The sequence below is a fragment of the Hemibagrus wyckioides genome, linkage group LG04 (assembly GCF_019097595.1).
Source record: "Hemibagrus wyckioides isolate EC202008001 linkage group LG04, SWU_Hwy_1.0, whole genome shotgun sequence".
Lineage (NCBI taxonomy): Eukaryota > Metazoa > Chordata > Actinopteri > Siluriformes > Bagridae > Hemibagrus > Hemibagrus wyckioides.
In genome coordinates this window covers 28,759,736-28,778,698 of record NC_080713.1, presented here as the reverse complement: position 1 = coordinate 28,778,698, position 18,963 = coordinate 28,759,736, and the positions used below count along the sequence as shown (strand labels likewise).

Sequence of the window (18,963 nt, the reverse complement as noted above, 5' to 3'; positions counted from 1 at the left end):
CATGAACCTTAAACAGTCCTGTGTATTCACAGTGTAATAATAATAATAATAATAATAATAATAAAGGAGGCAGACATCATAAAAAAAAAGAAAAACTTCACTCAGAATTTTCCCAAGTAAGGAAAAGAAATGTACAAAGGCATTTTAAGGTCAGTGTTACAAAAAATAAATATAAAACAAGATTTTGAGAATAAATCCATAACATTTGAATAAAAATTTAATTAGATATTACAAGAAAAAAAAGTCAATTTTTTTTTAGACAATATAAAATGAGAAAAGTCTAAAAAATATACTGCATCTTTTTCTTGTAGTATTTCGATTTTTTATCCTCAAAATCGTGTCTTTTATTTATTTTTTTAATGAATTTTAATAAAATATAAATTTCTCCTCCAGTGAGAAAAACATTTGATTTTTTTTTAAATGTTATCTTTGGTTTTTTTTGTCTGAACGGATTGACGACAAGCTCAGCAGAGGAACGATTCCATTTATAAAATATCATGCAAAAAATATTTAGGAAAAAGGTCAGGCGTATAAGGTTATAAGATCCGGGTGCAACGGTGACCACATTCTTTGGTATTAAGGTTGTTTGCTGTTGAAATGAACTGATTGTGTCTCCGGCTCTCCAGGATGGAGAGAACAGATTCTCCTCTGATTGTAGAATTTCACCCAAACATTCCATCTTCTCTGATCTGATCTGTACCAGAGACACGCCTCCATCCATCCATCTTTCTATCCGTTCATCCAACCATCAATCTATCTATCCATCGATCGATCAATCAAACCATCTATCCAACCATTTATCCATCCATCAATCTATCCATATTTCAATCCATCTATGAATCTTTCTATCAATTTATCTATCCATCCATTGATCTATCCATTAATTTATCCATCCATCCATCTATCTATCTATCTATCTATCTATCTATCTATCTATCTATCTAATACATCCATCCATCTACAATCTATCCATCATTCCATCCATCCAACCCTTTATGTTATTCCTAAATATCTAAACAGAATTCCCGCTCTGTAAACCACACACACACACACACACACACACACACACACACACACACACACACACACACACAGGCTACATGGAAAGGAAACTGATGATTGATCTGTTCGTTATTAATTTAACCCTGTGCATGAAATCCAGAAAGGGTTTTTTTGATTTGTATCGCAGCCCCTACACCACAGGAGTGCTGAGATTGCCCGCATCTCAAAATAAAAAAAACAAAAAAAAACAAAGATAAGCAGCATCCTGATGCCTGTTTCACTGCCAGACCCCAACAAACCCACTCACCCTGCCACGCCCAACAAACCCACTCACCCTGCCACGCCCAACAAACCCACTCACCCTGCCACGCCCAACAAACCCACTCATCTCATCTCGGATTTCACTTATAATTAGTTTAGTGTAAATAAACAGTGAGTGGAGACCGGACATGACGGAATCCTGAATCTTCATCAGTTCTGCTGATTTGGAAGTGAAGAATCTGCTCATATGTGCTGAGTGACAGGAGCGTCAGCAAGGGGCGGAGCTTAAGTTACGTTCGATCAGGAATCGTGTGAATTCTCGCCACTGCTCGAGAGGAGGAGTTTACTCTCTAATCGGACGAGGGATCTGATTAAGATGAAGACGAGTGTTTACCTAGTCAAGCTAAAATCCGTTATTTTATTCTGCGCTGTCCGTGAGGTCACTCTGAAGTGAAGCCTCAGTAAGTCTGCGTGATTCATTGCGATTCTTCTCAAACAGGTTAAATTTTAGTTAACGGTTTCCATCTCTATGTAAAGAGAGGGACGATGAGGCGGCGCTTTAGATTGTAGCGCATTTCCAGATGCTATAAACTAAATTAAGTGAAGACTGCACTATGAAACACATTAAATACTTCAATAATAATTTTTTCTGCTTAGTGATTGTGATGTTTCTCGTAGCGGTTTGTGTTATTCCTGTGATGTCAGAGGTTGTAGCGCTGTACACAAAGCTCTGGACTCCCAGAATGCAATGAAGCTAGTCAAGCGATCTCAGAACAATCATATGAGAAAGCGGAGTGTACAAGTCAGAAAGCCGGACAGACTAAAAGACTAAAGCGCCGCCGCATCATCGCTCTCAGGGCAGTGGTGGCTCAAGAGGTTAAGGCTCTGGGTTGTTGATCAGGAGGATCAGGGTTCAAGCTCCACTGTTAGGCAACTGAGCAAGGTCTTTAACCCTCTCTGCTCCAGGGGTGCTGTATCATAACTGCCCCTGCACTCTGACCCCAACTTCCTCAGCTGGGATATGTGAAGAAAAGTATTTCACTGTGCCGTTATGTATGTGTTGAGATAATAAAGGCTTCATGCCCTCAGTTCTTCTCTTTAGGTAGAGATGAAGCAGAGCAGCATCGTGGGTGATGCAGGAGACCGTTAAACCTGTTCGAGATCACAGATTCCAGATGCCTGGTCTGAGTTGAGGAGATTTGTTCGGTCTGGACAGGCGCTTCACTCATCACTGGGACGCTCGTCTTTGGTCTGTTTTTTTTTTTCTTTTTAGGAAAACTCATTGTCATCATCACACGGTCCCAGTGAGCAGCAAAAAAGAGACAAATAAAGAAAATAAAATAAGATAAAACAGCAAACAGCTCTTAAGATGATGGCGTCTGTCACCGTTGCACCGTTGAGTTCCATCTACACAACGACTATAAAGCCATCTGAAAAGACAAGTGCTAAACTCACAAAATCTACAGCTACTACAGCAACTCTATTAAAGTCCAAACTAGAAATCAGTACTCAGTAGTACATATACATATACGCTGAGGGGGGGGGGCATCCACATTCGAGATTAAATTGTTTTTTGTTTTTTTTTGTGTGTTTCTGTCATTCTTTACATCACTCTCTTCTTTTCTATAGAAATAATCTCTTTCTCTCACTCCTCACTCTCCATCTTAAGGCCATTGATTTATTTATTTAAAAAAGTAATAATTCACCCCAAATCCTAAAACCTTCAGTAAGTGTTTTAGGGTTCGAGTGAATCCTTTAAGGTTTGCTGTGTGAAATGAAATCAGAATGAACGAAAAAAAAAAAGAAGTATAAAATAAAAGCGTACTAGCGCAGACGTGGAGGATCATCTCCATTTAGAAAGACAAAAACAATACTGAAAATATTACTGTACACACATTCAAAAGAGGTCAGCGGTAAGAAATAAAGCCGAGCGCGAGCTCAGCGAGGATACCCTGTCAATCAAACCGTGCGCTCTGCACGTCACGTCACGTCATGCCACGCCGCGGTTCTACCAACGTACTAACACCTTGAGTCCCTGAGTCGAGGAAAAAAAAAAAAAGTAACACTTAATAATGATAACACTTAAAAACGAGGTAGTTTAAGACGGGAACTGAAGGACCTGGAAATATAAAAACACGAAAAAGCACAAAGTTTAAACATCCGATAACTTTGAGGTAGAAGGAAAAGGAACGGAAAAGTCAAGAGGTCCTTACAATCCCCAATGAGAGACAGACAGACACACAGACAGACTTACAGAACAGATAGAGAGGCAGACAAACAGACAGACACACAGACAAGACGAAGAACACACAAGAGCAACATTATTGCTATCAGGAAGTATCTGTTGTCGTGACGATGAGGAAAACCCCCTCGCACATTTTTTTGTATAAGTTGCTATTAAATATATAAATTTGGAGGGAAGTGGTGGTGGGGGGCCACCAGTTAGGATTAGGGAACTCCGGTGAGTTCTCTTAAACAGCCCAAAACTTTTAAACTCGATTGTTTTGTTTTTGTTTGTTTTGTTTGATTTTTTCGGCTGTGATTAATGTAATCCTTCTCCAGTGATACGCTCGCTTAAATAACGTCTGATATCACACTTCACATCATGTGGACAAAATCTTTAAAACATTCATGGTGGGTGAGTTTCTCTCTCTCTCTCTCCCTCTCTTTCACTGAGTAAAGGCTTGGAGCTATGAGTCCTGACTGGTAGACGGTGATGTCACTTCCTGTAGCTCGATGGCGAGATGCAGCGCATGTTCCTCGGTCATGTGATCAGGACTTGGACTACACCCCGACAGGTTGGCGAGGTCGTGTTCGTCATGTGAGTAGCGTCCAGAATCGCCAGTCTCGTGGCTGCCCTCGCTGGAGTGTGAGCCCTCGCTGTCGCCCCCCGGTGGCCCAAGCAGGGTGTGCAGGGACGAGGGCTGCTGCAGCGACGGACTTCCTGGAGACTCGATGGAGTAACGGAGCAGAGTCGAACCCATCCGGTACATGGAGGGAGAGACGGGAGACTTCTTCACCTGCTGAGGACAAGGAACAGACGGAGGGGGAGAGAGAGAGAGAGAGAGAGAAAGAGTGAGAAAGAGAGAGAGAGAGCGAGAGAGAGAGCGAGAGAGAGAGGATTAACATAACATGGATTAGAAATTTCTTTTTCGAGTGTTTTTCCCTTTAATCTCAATTTTCCATCCATGAGGCCATAATAAATTTTTATTTGCATGTGGATAAATTCCAGAGAAGAACAGAAGGATGAACGGAAATGAATGGAGAGTAATAAAAAGGATGGAAGTCCATAGAAAAGTAAAAGAGTCAGGAAGGAAAAAAGTACGTGTGTGGATTTATCCGCTTGCTCGTACCTTCTCGTTTTTCCGGAACAAACTCCACTTCTTCCTCTGGGCCGAGTCTCTGACCGGACCGTAACTGTTTATGATCAAATCCGTCCCACCCTGAGGACCATTCACAAACACACTCGAGAATCAGAGCTGTACACGCTTCATGATGCCTTCACTCATCTTCACTAAGCACTGATTATTATTATTATTATTACCATTATTATTATTATTATTATTACCATTATTATTATTATTATTTACCTTTGTGTCAATAAAGTGTTCTCTCATCATGGGCACCAGGACATGTGCACTCTCTGCTTGATTTTCATTGGCCATGTGAGCTGTAGTGGGCGGAGCTTGACCTTGTCCAGGCCTGATGACTTTGATGGTGCAGGATTTCCTGTGGTGAGACAAGCATGAGTTAGACAATCACATCATCATCATCATCATCACCACCAGCATCGCCATCATTATCATCTTCTTCACCATCATCATGATGTATTAAATATTAAATAACTCAACACTCACTTGGCTTTCTCTCGACACACCAGGATAAAGGCACAGATGATGATGCACGTGAGAGCAATACACACACCCACGATAATACCTGCCATCGAGTGCTGGTCCAGATCTGAAAACACTGTACACACACACACAAATTAAAGAAAGAAGGGTAAAACGTAAAAGAAAACTAAAAGAAAATGCAGGACAACAAAGTGAAAAGGAAACAAATGGTTAAGGAAAGGAACGGAAATGGGGAAAGAATAAACGAAGGAAAAAACAGAAAAGGAAAGGGAAAGTGTAAAAGAAGGAAACAAATTAAATGATGGCAAAAATAAGGAAAGAAACAGAAAGAAAAACATGGAAAGAGATGGAAAATGAAGGAAAAAGAGAACAGAAAAATGTAAAATACAAAATACAAATGTAAAAGACAAGGAAGGAACAGAAATGGTAAAAAAAAAAAAGTATAAAGTATCTCTCTCTCTCCCCTCTTTCTCCTCCTTACTCACTCTCTTTCTCCCCCTTACTCACTCTCTTTCTCTCCCTTTCTCCCCTCTCTTTTACCTTTCTCTCTCTCTCTCCCCTCATCTCTCTCTCTCTCCCTCTCTCTCTGATACTCCTGACTGTAGGTAGAGGACAAGCATAAAGATAAAAAAGGAAAATGAAAATTAAAGGACAAGAGAAAGAAATGAACGTTGGATGGAAAGAGAGGGTAAAGAGAACTTATAAACAGTAAAGAAAGAGCTATTAAGGAGTTTCACAGGTTCACGTCCTCACCTGTGGCATGGGCGGAGCTGTGAGAGCGATGGGTGTGTCCAGCGCTGACGGTCAGTTCCACAGCAGGTGAGAAGGGTCCGTCTCCCATCTGATTGGATGCTGACACTTTCACCAGGTACACGTTACCTGGCTGCAGGTTCTCCAGCAGAGCCATGGTGATGCTTCCTGAGGGACAGAAATCAGTCAGATAATAAGTCATACATTATTATATCACTTTCTGTCTCACACACACACACTCTCACCCTCTCTCTGCAGGATCTGCCATTCACCCGCGAGCCAGGCTTTGCGTGATGCGTACAGGATGGTGTATCGGGTCACGGCCACGTTCGGCCCGTCCGGAGCCTTCCATGACACCAGAGCCGTGTCTCCTTCGATCAGAGTGACCTTGACTCCTGCAGGAGGCAGATCTGGGACTGATGGGGAAGGGGGGGGGGGCAGAGAGACACAAGAACGGACCAATCGTTATCATCCAGGAAGAAAAAAAACTTTCTATTATTGATATAAAAACCTATTCTGACATGGAGGTGACATGATCTCTACTACAATCCTCATCACTGATTACGGTCACTGTCTCACCGTCCGGCAGCGTGCTCTGATACACCACGGGACTCCAGGGACTGGACAGCTGATCCACATGCAGACGCACCGCAAACTCGTAGCGTGTGTTGGGCTGCAGGTCCTTCACGAGCAGACTCTGAGCCCCGCTGTAACACCGGACATGAATTATTACACACACACACTTCTCTTACAAGCTTCACACTCATTTTTTCTAAAAGTAGAACTGTTTCTCTCTCTCTTTCACTTTCTCTCCCCTCTCTCACTCATTCTTTCTCCCCTCTCTCTCTCCCTACTCCCCCCAACCCACTCACAAACTCTCACTCTCTCTCCATCTCTTTCTCTCCCCTCTCTTTCTATCTCACTCACTCACTCTCTGTCTACCTCCTCTGTCTCCTTCACTCACTCATTCTCTCCCTCACTCTCCTCTCACTATCTCCTCTCTCTCTCTCTATCTCCCCTCTCTCTTTTCCTCACTCACTCACTCTCCCCCACACTCACTCACTCTCTCTCTCTCTCTCTCTCTTCCCCTCCCCCCACTCACTCCTTCTTTCTCCCTCTCTTTCTCCATCCTCTCTTTCCCCCTCACTCACTCTCTCCTCTCTCTCTGATACTCACGTCTGTAGGTAGAGGACGAGCGAGGCGTTCTGGAGGCTGACGGGGTTGCAGCGCACCGTGTAGTTGACGGTCTGTGCGATGGTGAAGGCGGGTTGAGCCCAGTGCAGGAAGACGGAGGAGGAGCTGTTGGCTCGAGCAAACACGTGATGTGGTGGAGGAGGAGGAGGAACCAAACGATCACGCACCGCTGTCACACAAACACAAACAACACGATTAGACTGATTCTGTACTGTAGAGTTTTATTTATCAGTGTAATATGATGATGGTGAGAGTGTAAAGACGATGTGGTGGAGCTTACAGACGCATCCCGGTGTGCTGATGGTGCGATCAGCCTGGTAACCCTCGCCCGCGAAGCTGAAGGCCAGGAGCTTCACGTGGTATTTCTTCCTGGGGTCTGGATTAAAGACAAGACAGAGAACAAACAGCTTTATCTTCAGTATTATTTCAGACCAGAACTCAGACACAATATAGATCATATCTCTGCCTCTCTTTCTGTGTGTGTGTGTGTGTGTGTGTTTGGCAGCAGATGTCCCAGGTCAGGCTCTATCTGTGCCCTTCTGCCTATAAAAATCATCAAGACATGTGTCCAACCTGTACTGTGGACCCCCATTAACTTGTCCATCCTCCAAGCAGAATTGAACACCCTCCCCACCCCCTTCACACACACACTCTGTCACTGGTCACTTCTCTTTTATAGCTGGGTCACAAAGGTTAAAGCAGTGGCCAAAAGATCATGGGAAACAGAGAGAGAGAGAGAGAGAGACAGAGAGGGAGAGAGACAGAGAGAGAGAGGGGGAGAGAGACAGAGACAGAGACAGAGGGAGAGAGAGAGAGAGAGAGGGGGAGAGAGACAGAGAGAGAGAGAGAGTTAAACCAAATGATGTTTTAGCAAAGTGGACTGTAGTCCGTCTGTAAGGATATAGTCTGTCTGGTGCAGTACTCACACTGACCACTAGATGGTGTATCGCTATTAGAGTTAAAGAAACGCATCTTCAGCAGAAAGATGTACTCTACATGGAATGTTCTTAGAAAATGATTCGGAGATTTTTATTTTGTTAAAATAAGGAGGATATTAAGATTAAACCACAGGGATGATGTGAAGACACGTCACAGGAAAAGTCAGAGAAGAGAAGCCAAGGCAGCTTGTCTGAGATTTCAGACAAGAAACTAGCAGCCGATTTCATTCTAAACCCAGAAGTTTCTAAACCCACATTTGCTTCATTGAAAGTCTCTCAGCTCCGTAACCCCAGTGCTGTGGGCGTGGTCACAGAGGGAAGCAGGAAGTGGTCGGAAGCGTGAATGAAGAAGGGAAGCGTTTTCTGGATTCCGAACCTGAGGAAGCTCTGTGGAGCCAGGCAGGGGTCAGAGTTCGAGCTCAGATAAAACTCCTATAGAATGTGAGTTCATGGGTCAGCAACACGAGATGGGGCTCTTTTTGGGCTCCTACAGCCCCCAGAGAGGGGGTGGGGTGGGGTAGGGGGTGGGTCATTCATAGCTTGGAGTAGATATATATATAGACAGATGAATAGACAGACAGACAGACAGACAGACAGACAGATAGATAGACAGATAGATCTCCTCCTGTTCTCTATAAAACTGCACCTTAACACCTTTAGCTGAATCTGAAGTGCAGCACCAGGCCTCCTCTCGCTGTCCCTTCACACACACACACCATCCTGAGGCCACTACACTCACACACTGCCACGGGGCGAGAGGACCGAGTGGGGGTGGGGCTGACATCTGGGCCGTGACCTCTGACATGAAATGAGCAAGCTGAATCCTGCGGTAAAACGTGTGTGTGTGTGCGTGTGTGTGGCAGGATCGACGAGTAAAAAATACTGAAGAACCATGACACAGCAAAACACGTGGCTCAGATCTGTGTGAAGTTATGCTTTCATCAACCTTACTGTAACACACACACACACACACAGTCAGCTCAAACAGAGATGTGTATTGGCGCTCAGTCAACAGCAGTGCAGTAACGCACACAGATAAGACGACACATGCACTATAATGGACTCTAATGACCTGATGTGTGTGTGTGTGTGTGTGTACATGATCATGCCTTTCAGCCAAAGGCATTTATCTAACACTAAATGTCATCCAATCCGCCCACATTTGTTTTGGACTCGAGCAGCTGATTGGACATTAAAATCGACTTCATTGTTAAGATCTGAGATCGTTAATATGTTCTTAAATGATTTTTTTTTGCTTAGAGTTTATTTTGTTTTGTTTTAATGTCGTTCTACCGTGTTACTGTGAACACATCTTTCTACAAGGCTTTAAGAAATAACACAAGACCTTTTAACGAACAACACGACTCATCTCACCTGCTTAAAGTTATATTTAATGTTCATGAGACACTTCAGTTCCTGTTCTCACTCTCGCTTTAATCTCTTTCAATCTCTTCTAAAAAACTGACACAAGAATCCTGGACGTGTAAATCGACATGGACTCCTTTTATATATATACACACAGATCAGCCATAACATTATGACTACTGAGAGGTGCCATGAATAAGACTGACGATCTCATCATGGCACCTGTTAGTGGGTGGGATATATTAGGCAGCAGGTGAACATTTTGTCCTCAAAGTTGATGTGTTAGAAGCAGGAAAAATGGACAAGTGTAAGGATTTGAGCGAGTTTGACCAAAAGGGCCAGATTGTGATGGCTAGACCACTGGATCAGAGCATCTCCAATACTGCAGCTCTTGTGGGGTGGTTCCCGGTCTGCAGTGGTCAGTATCTCTATGTATGGATCTGCTGCTAACATCTTGGTGCCAGATACCACAGCACACCTTCAGGGATCTAGTGGAGTCCATGCCTCGATGGGTCAAGGCTGTTTTGGCAGTGAAAAGTGGGACCAGCACGGTATTATGCCATTAGGTGGTCATAATGTTATGCCTTTTCAAATTTATATAATAAATATCTCTGAACAAAAATAAAACCTCACCATATCGACAACTACAAGTTTCATTTAGCCATAGATGATGTGATGTGAAGTCCCCGTCTATGAGCTGTTACCATAGAAACGATAGCGTACTAGACGAGCGTTAATATGTTATGGCTGGAAAAATAAAGCTGACCTTCTGACCGATCAGATTTAAGAATCTAACACACCTCCTCGTGAGCTTTTCTTAATATTTATGGACACACACACACACAATAGAGAGAGAACTGCGGAGACTGTCGGATGTCCCCAAGCTTGGACACATTTCCCCAAATCCACTGGGAAGTTGTTGGACTTCTGTTTATTGCTGTAGCAGCTCTGTGTTTGTCTTCACTCCATCGCGCACCGACACGGTAAAAAACACGACCGTTTCCCTCAACCTCAGCACACCATCCATCACTGTCCACTGAGAAACCCATGAACAAACTGGTCAATACACACACACACAGATCTCATTTGCACTAAAACACAGAAAGATATCTTCTATCATGTCGCAGCAATCAATCACACATCAGAAACCACAGGGAAATTACAGAGTAACCTTCTGTGTACACTAATGAGATTCTGTGCTTGTGTGTATTTTCTACACTCGTCTGCTCTCCTGTTTTCTCCTCCCCTTTCTCCCTAATAATGTTGTGAATGGGGCGTGGCTTCGGTGCACTGAACCAGACATGGTCCCTGTAGCTGTCGGTGTTTATTTCGCATATTCAAGGCATCACACAGATCGGATATAATGTATGTTTTGAACAACTGCACGCTTTTCGAGACGTCACAAGGTTACTTTTATTTCCTAAAAACAACAGAGCGACTCGCCATTTCCATGCACATGCAGGACCCATACTCCCAGAATGCAATGCAGCTCTGCTAGTCAGCGATTTTACGAGATGTGTAAAGTGTGAAAGCTGAAGCTTTGGAAGTTTGGAAGTGCAGATGAGAAGGACTGAAACACTAAAGCGCTGCTGCATCGCTCTCTTTAGATACAGATGACGCAAGAGTGAAATACTGTGTAAACTTCATCACTATCACAAGTTTACTTTTATCTCGTATCCTTTTAAACCTTTAAACAGGACTGGGCCTGAATCGCTGACTCGGCGCTCTTTTACGCTCGGGTTAAATGGCTCAGGTGAGACTTGTTTACGCCGGAGAAGGTCTTCAGCGAGGTTTCAGAGAGCTCTGATCTCGGGTCAGTGTGAATGAGGCAGCACCATAAATACACTGCTGTTATTCTTATAGCAAAAAGTCTCCACATGCACTGACAGCAGATATGTCACCTTTAACCTGACCACGTCCATGCTCGTATTTTACACCACTGACACGAACGCCAGCGACTCTGTGTGTGTGTGTGTGTGTGTGTTTGTTTAAATGCCTGACTGACGGTTTGTGCTATGAAACAGTGTGAGTAGGAAATTGTGTGCATTTTCTGTACAGTTGTGTGTGTGTGTGTGAGTCAGCTCTATGTCTTTGGTTGTTAAAGCTCTCTAGATGGTTGTGAGAGACTCCAGCAGCTTTGAAGTAAAGCTCTCCCGCCAGCACCGGCTCACAGCGACCATAAACCCCGCCGTAAATCTTCCGCACCACTCTCTTTCTCCATCTCACCGTCCCTTTCCCCTCCACCCTTCTGCCTTCATTCTCTCTCTCTCTCTCCACCAGCACATATCTCAGCTCTCACGCTGACGTGCTCGTTTTTACAAATACACCCGATGATCACGATTATTCACCACCAGTGTAGCAGTGATGGAGTCTGGTCAAATGTTTCCTTCCTGATTCAGGATCAGTGTTTAGGTCTAAATCTGTAAAACTGATCTCAAGTGTCCCAAATTGATCTGAATATCAGCTGCTGACCAGCTGGATGACCTCTCCGTCTGTCCACAGATGGCCGCAGCTCCTCCCCGCCAAGCATCCCGGGTCCGTCCTCTGGTCCGCAAACGGGACGAGATAAAGGGTGACCTTTTGGGGCTGAAGGTTGGGTGCACGGCAAACATTCTGTGCCCCCTTTTCCTCATTCTCAGGCAGCAGCAAAGGATCATGGGAGGTCAGAGGCCAGAGAAAAAGGTCAGGGATAAGGGAGGAGGGAGTGGACACTGAGGAAAGAGTGGGGGATTTCTGGAGAACGGGAGTCGGGTTCTGAAAAGAGCCCTTCAATCTATCACCCACCGGCTCTTCTGTCAATACAGCCGATACCCACAACCCCCCACCCCCACATTGTTCTGCTCAGCCAATAGCTTCAACACAATGGCTTCAACTCGTTTTAGTTAAAGTTGTAACAGAGAGGAGGAAACATCTACAAGCTCCAGAGCCGGATGGGTCAGAGACCCAAAAGTCCACAACTACCATTAAGCTAATTAATTTCATTAGCTAGACTGTTATTATAATCATCAAGTTAGATCATATTTTTTTTGCCTCTGCCTTTATGACCCAAATGAGAAGTATGCATGGAAAATTTTCAGACACGCAAATAAAGGTTTTGTTTTTGACTCGTACCCTATTCGGTATAATGTCTGTATTAGTGATGGCTGGAAAAAATGATAAAATAATCTGTTTAATATTACTGAATCTGGGATCAAATGCCAAGGATTAGAAAAAGAACTGCAAATATTTATATTTTCATATTTTAGGAATTCTTTTATTCGAAATATACTTAACTTATTTATATTTAGAATATAATTTCTATAGGTCGAATTGTAGCTTAGAAAAAAAATTGTATCAATATTGATTTAGGGATAAATGTTAGAAATTAATTTTATGGATAAATGTTTTAGATAAATGTTAGAAATTAATTTTAGGGATAAATGTTTGAGATAAATGTTAGGGATAAATATTAGGGATAAATAGTAACTTAAATTTAAACATTATATTTTTTCTGTTTCTATACTTCTGTAAAGCTGCTTTGAGACAATGTCCATTGTTAAAAGCGCTAAACAAATAAAATGAACTGAAATTATTGTCAAAGTTTTGCTTTCAGCGGCAGAAAAGTGGTATGATGTGTTATCTACTATATAAATTTTATCACAAGATTTTCATTAGATACATACTTTCCATTAGATCCATTAAAACCCCATCCATCCATCCATCTATCTATCTAAAGTGTTGTTTGCTTTGGTTTAACTTCATTAACTCTCTAAGTTTACCCTTGTGGATCTTTCCATCCATCCATCCATCTTCTTTTTCAGCCTGGTCGTATCTACCCTACTCTGCTCTACACCTGAGCGGTCACAGCAGTGTTGGTGTAGTAGTGTGCTCACCGAGGCCTCCGATGGTGTGGCGGTTGATGTGAGGTGGTATCTGGAGGGGCGGGCTCTCGGACTGGCTCTCCTCATGGTAGAAGAGTCTGAATCCCTGAAGGCCGGCTACAGAACTGCCCGGAGCTAAACGCCAACGTACCACAAGAGTCGTACAGTTCAAGGGCTCCAACTGTAGCTCCGGCGCCAGGGGCACTACACATGGCACAGAGAGAGAGAGAGAGAGAGAGAGAGAGATGGGAATACAGAGAGAGAGAGAAAGAGAGAGCGAGAGAGAGAGAGAAATAAACAATCACTCAGCACACAGGTTTTATAAAATCTTGTGCCATTCCATTTACTTTCTGGATTTTTCAGAAAGTAAATTCAGTGTTTTACAGGAAAAAGAAAACAAATTTCTGGTTCATCTGGTTCATTTCTCACTGCCTACTTCACACGTGTTTTACTGCAGTGTTTAGGGTTTACGAGTCAGAAACAGACCGAACAGAGCAGACTCTTCATTTGTACTGTGAGCTCATAAATACATACAACAAAAGCAATAAAGCAAAAAACACCATCTTTATTTTCACTGAGTAAACTCCTAATGTTTCACATGACCAGCGCTCTGCTTTTATTGAGTGTAGAACATTTTAACTGGTGGCCAGAGGCCTCAGGGGGCTTGGAATAAATGTCCTGGGTTTTTTTTTTTAGAGGGATTTTATTTAGAATGATGGTGATGATAATTCACATGGAGGAGCAGCTAGAGTAAAAAAAAAAACAAAAAACAAAAAAAATATCCACTGTCTTTTCTGTTTCTCAGAACTCCCGGTGCCTGAAGGCTCTGGTTTTATGATCCGTGACTGAGGCCTTTTCTATGTGCCCCACAGCCAGGGTCAGAGTTCAGAGCAGTAACCAACACAATGCCTTAGCAGGATGGTTATAGCAATGCACAGATAGAGAGAGAGCGCGAGAGAGAGAATATAGACTGTGTATTTAAAGACGACTTTATTGTACATTACAGCGACAAAATATCCTGAACTTTTTATTCAAGAAACTTGTTCTTTTTATCGTCTGATCTCAAAACACATGCTGGACAGTGTTCTACCGGTCAGTCCAAAAATCCTGCTATTATATAACAAAAAATGTCAGACAATGTGGAGAGGAATACCTCTCTATCCATCATCAGATGTATATGAAAGAAAATTGGATGAAATGGAAAAGTAGGATAAGCACTGCACAAGAAATTTGGGAGAAACTGGTAGTCTAGAGTAATAGCTTTTTTCTAGTACAGTAAACAGAGGACTGTGAACCATTCCATAACATCTCTAGATCTTTAGTGTTTAGCGTTACCTTCTCTGCTGGAGGTCTTGGGGGTCCTGTGTGAGGTCCAGGCACACGGCTCGCCCCAGCCCATGCTGGTGGAGGCAGCGATCTTTAGAAGGTAGACGGTATCGGGCTGCAGGCCCTCCAGCAGGTGCTGGGTTTGTTCTCCGGGCAGCTCCAACTGCATGGTGGCTCCTTCAGTGCCGACACGGTACCACAGGCGATACGCTGACACGCGACCACGGCTCAGCTTCAGTGCCAACGGAAGCCATGACACCTGGATATCCGTGGGACTGCGGCTGGTGAGGGAGAGCTCTGGGGCACGCAGAGGAACTGAGGAGAGAGAGAGAGAGAGAGAGAGAGAGAGAGAGAGAGAGTCATATACAGCAAGTTTGTTTGAGATACTAAACATCATGAAACATTTCTACATTAAACACTAAATCTTATCAAACTTCAAATAGTTCCAAAATTATTGGCACCCTTAGTAAAAATATATATAATTGAAACACGTCTCATCTTGTGCTTTTGTGTAATAAAGCTGTCGTTTTGCTTATAAAGGTTTTATATTAAATAATGGTGTAATGACTGAATGTATATAAGACATTTGAGTGTATATACTGTACATGATGCTGCATTATCATTTTTTTCTTCTATCTCCTCCTAGCTGAGTGTAGAATGAACCAGCGCTTGTACGACTCCTTAAAGCGCTGAGCTGGAGAGTAGAGCATTCTACTCACTATCACTCTGTCTAATGATTTACCAGAGTCCTTTCAACTGCTTCTTTCTCATCCCCCTCATTCTCCCTCTCTCTGTCTTTATCCCTTTGTTCATCTTTCAAGAACTGAGTACTTAAGGGTACAAGGTTGAATAACACAATCACAACTACTCAGCACGATCTCCCCTTGGGGCACATACCTAAGGCTCAGAGATTTCCTATTCAACAGTCTACCTGCACACACACACACACACACACACACACACACACACACACATTCATAAATCTAGTTCTCACCGTCCTCGAGAGTGTGTTGGACGACGTGGTCAGACATGCGGCTGGCCCCCATAGGCATGTAGGCTACGATGTAGAAGGTGTAGTTCTGTGCCGGCTCCAGGTCGTCCACGATGTATCGGGTGGTGTCGTTGCCGATGACAACCTGGTACTCTTCGTTATTGAGACCTGTTAAATAAAAACATGAATCACATGTTAACCTTAGTGACTGATTGATCCTAATACTTTTTTTATAATTAGTGTATAATGTATAATATACAGTGTGTAATATATAAAGTATTGGGTATAATACTCCAAGTTACCAAAAGTATTGGGACACCCCTCCAAATCATTGAATTCAGGAGTTGTTTTTCAGGGTCTCAGCCCCTTAGTTCCAGTGAAAGGAACTCTTAATGCTTCAGCTTCATACCAAGACATTCTGGACAATTTCATGCTTTGTGGGAACAGTTTGGGGATGACCCCTTCCTGTTCCAACATGACTGCACACCAGTGCACAAAGCAAGGTCAATAAAGACATGGATGAGTGAGTTTGGTGTGGAGGAGGAGTCCTGACCTCAACCCCACAGAACACCTTTGGGATGAATTAGAGTGGAGACTGTGAGCCAGACCTTCACGTCCAACATCAGTGCCTGACCTCACAAATGCGCTTCTAGAGGAATGGTCAAAAATTCCCATAAACACACTCCTAAACCTTGTGGAAAGCCTTCCCAGAAGAGTTGAAGCTGTTATAGCTGCAAAGGGCGGGACAACTCCATATTACATTCATGTGCATGTAAAGGCAGACGTCCCAAAACGTTTGGCAATATAGTGTAGATATGTTATATATTATAGTGTATAATATATAATGTATAGTGTATAATATATAATATATAATGTACAGTGTATAATCCTTATTTGTAAGACAAAGTCCTGGCAGTGAGATGCCATCCATTTTTATTCCTAATTAAATGAAATAGTGTTTATCTAAGATTAACGTATATGAATATTAATGAATATGAAGTGCAGTTTCTATGCTAATCGGGTGTGTGTGGTCATTTATGGCAATTTGTCATGTTTAGGCATAAAACCTCCACCTCTTTCCATCAATAGGAAGAAAATGAGACTAGAGCAGGCTGTGTTTGCTGAAGGTTTACCGCTCTCCCTGTAACACGATGGCCTTTATGTCATGTACATGTGATAATCAGGACATAATTGCTTAATCAGACCCCTGTTAAGCTTTTTTATTCTTCCTCATTAATCCTATTCTGTGCTCTGCCTAATGAACCGGTGCCGTTATTCTAATCGGGGCCTCACCGCACAAGAGACGTGTCAACTCAATCAAATTGGTCACGCCTCCTTCAGCGGGGGGATTTAAGTCCCGGGGAGTGGAGCTGAATCCCACGCGCCGATTTTCTCACACAGCCAGCACGTTTGATAAGGCTTTAATTAGTCCGGTTTAGCCGGCACACACAAAAGAATCACAAGAAGGATTGGGCTCCTAATTTCGGACCTAGCAAAGATCCTCAAGTACCAGAAAGAGAGAAAAGCGACGGTTAAGCAACAAGAAAAGCCTTGTTCTCTGGCTGAATAGCCTGCTCGCTGACTTTGCTACACACTGATTGAAGTTTAACACACACACACACACACACAATGCCTGAGCTGCACCACTCACACTCTCTCACACGCTCCCGATCTACATCTCTTGCTTTATGATCCTGCTAATTAGCGGAGAATGCTGGACCGCTCCTCCAGGTTTCTCAGTCCCTAAAGCCGCAACAGCGGCTAAAACCTCCGAGCAGATGCAGTGCGTTCAGAAAAGAGCAGTACACTGTCAAAGACTATCTCTCTCTCTCTCTCTCTCTCTCTCTGAAAGTGCTAGCAGGTGTTTCTTTTACCAGAATTTTCTTTCTCGCATTAAAGCTGCTTAAAGGACTGACAATTAGGCTGAAAAGGCCAGACAGGAACCAAAAAAATATATTCTTGTCCAAAAGTGACTTTTGCTGCCTCTTTAATAACAATGCTCACGCTCAGCATGCTGTAACCGCACAATGAAGAACCGGCAGGACGTTACTGTAAAGTGGTACATTCCCAGAGCCGGGCTTTTTTTTAGTCTATAGAAGTCAGGAATGTTCGGGATAAACGGCGCTGCATCTTCAGGAGACGAGTTACTGTGGGTCATTTCCACCGGTCAGAAACTATTGTAGTGGTGTGGAGGGTATTGTGAAGAGGGAAAAGGAGCCATTTGTCATTTTAAATGGACTAAAAAAAGAAAAACAAGCAAGAAAAGGTAGCAATTGTACAATTTGTACAATATCACTGAATGAGCCTGACACTCAGGGTCACACAGGTATTAATGAATTTCCTTCTCAGATATAAAAGAACTAATAAAAAAAGGAATTGGGTGAATACACTATATTCCCGAATGTTTTGGGACACCCCTCTAAATCATTGAATTCAGGTGTTGTTTTTCAGGGGTTGGGCTCGGCCCCTTAGTTCCAGTGAAAGGAACTTTTAATGCTTCAGCTTCATACAAAGACATTTTGGACAATTTCATGCTCCCACCTTTGTGGGAACAGTTTGGGGATGACCCCTTCCTGTTCCAACATGACTGCACACCAGTGACCAAAGCAAGCTCCATAAAGAGTGAGTTTGTTGTGGAGGAACTTGACTGTCCTGCACAGAGTCCTGACCTCAACCTGATAGAACACCTCTGGGATGAACTGAGAGAGGAGACTGCGAGCCAGATCTTCTTGTCCAACATCAGTGCCTGACCTCACAAATTAAGTTCTAGAGGAATGGTCAAAAATTCCCAAAATAGTGTATTTTATTTCTCCTACAATATTAACAATATCTCTCGTGTGCGGAATCTACACTATATGGTCAAACGTATGCCCTGACCCATGCCCTTCTTTTTCCTCAGACTGCTCCCCCAAAGTCAGGAGCACACAGTGCAGCTCCATGTGGAGGTGAAGGTTGGAGAACGTGGAAGAACTGGAGTGTCCTGCACAGAGCCCTGACTCTGAACACCTTTGGGATGAACTGTAACCAAGCCTCTTTAACATCCCAACATCAGTGTCTGATCTCACATAATTCAACAAACAAGCGGCATGTGTCCATTATGCTTTGGTCATTCAGTGTCATTTCACAGAGTCTGATTTACCTTCTGCTTTCATGTAGTGGATGGAGTAGGCGATGACTTTGTCCGCGTTGTACGCTGGTCTCTCCCATGCCAGTAGGATGGCCGAGCTGGACACGGTGTCGGCGTGGATGTTCCTGGGCGCGCTGGGCCGGTCCTCTGACATCACCACGATGAGACGAGCCGTGGACAGAACCGATCCCAGCTCGTTCTCGGCTTGGCACTGGTAAATCGCGTCGTCCTCCGGGATAATCTGGTTTATCACCAGTTTACTACAAAAGCAGCCATCAAGAACAATTCTAAGCAA

At 43.3% G+C, this 18,963-nt stretch overlaps 1 protein-coding gene across 2 annotated transcripts in view; it reads right to left on the bottom strand.

Annotated features, from left to right (window-relative positions):
- Nucleotides 1-299: 299 nt before the first annotated feature.
- prtga (protogenin homolog a (Gallus gallus)) overlaps nt 300-18,963 on the bottom strand; it is a 32,005-nt gene continuing 13,341 nt past the window's right edge. The window contains exons 7-19 of one of the 2 annotated variants that reach the window (XM_058388394.1): nt 18,681-18,928; nt 15,545-15,709; nt 14,560-14,865; nt 13,237-13,428; nt 7,342-7,437; nt 7,044-7,230; nt 6,447-6,574; nt 6,113-6,283; nt 5,871-6,035; nt 5,121-5,232; nt 4,854-4,992; nt 4,617-4,706; nt 300-4,286 (exon numbers count right to left, since the gene is read on the bottom strand). In XM_058388394.1, the coding sequence (XP_058244377.1) occupies nt 3,954-4,286; nt 4,617-4,706; nt 4,854-4,992; nt 5,121-5,232; nt 5,871-6,035; nt 6,113-6,283; nt 6,447-6,574; nt 7,044-7,230; nt 7,342-7,437; nt 13,237-13,428; nt 14,560-14,865; nt 15,545-15,709; nt 18,681-18,928 (2,332 nt within the window). In that variant the 3' untranslated portion in view covers nt 300-3,953. The remainder of the gene's footprint in view (nt 4,287-4,616; nt 4,707-4,853; nt 4,993-5,120; nt 5,233-5,870; nt 6,036-6,112; nt 6,284-6,446; nt 6,575-7,043; nt 7,231-7,341; nt 7,438-13,236; nt 13,429-14,559; nt 14,866-15,544; nt 15,710-18,680; nt 18,929-18,963) is intronic. The other variant, XM_058388395.1, reaches the window with a different exon arrangement.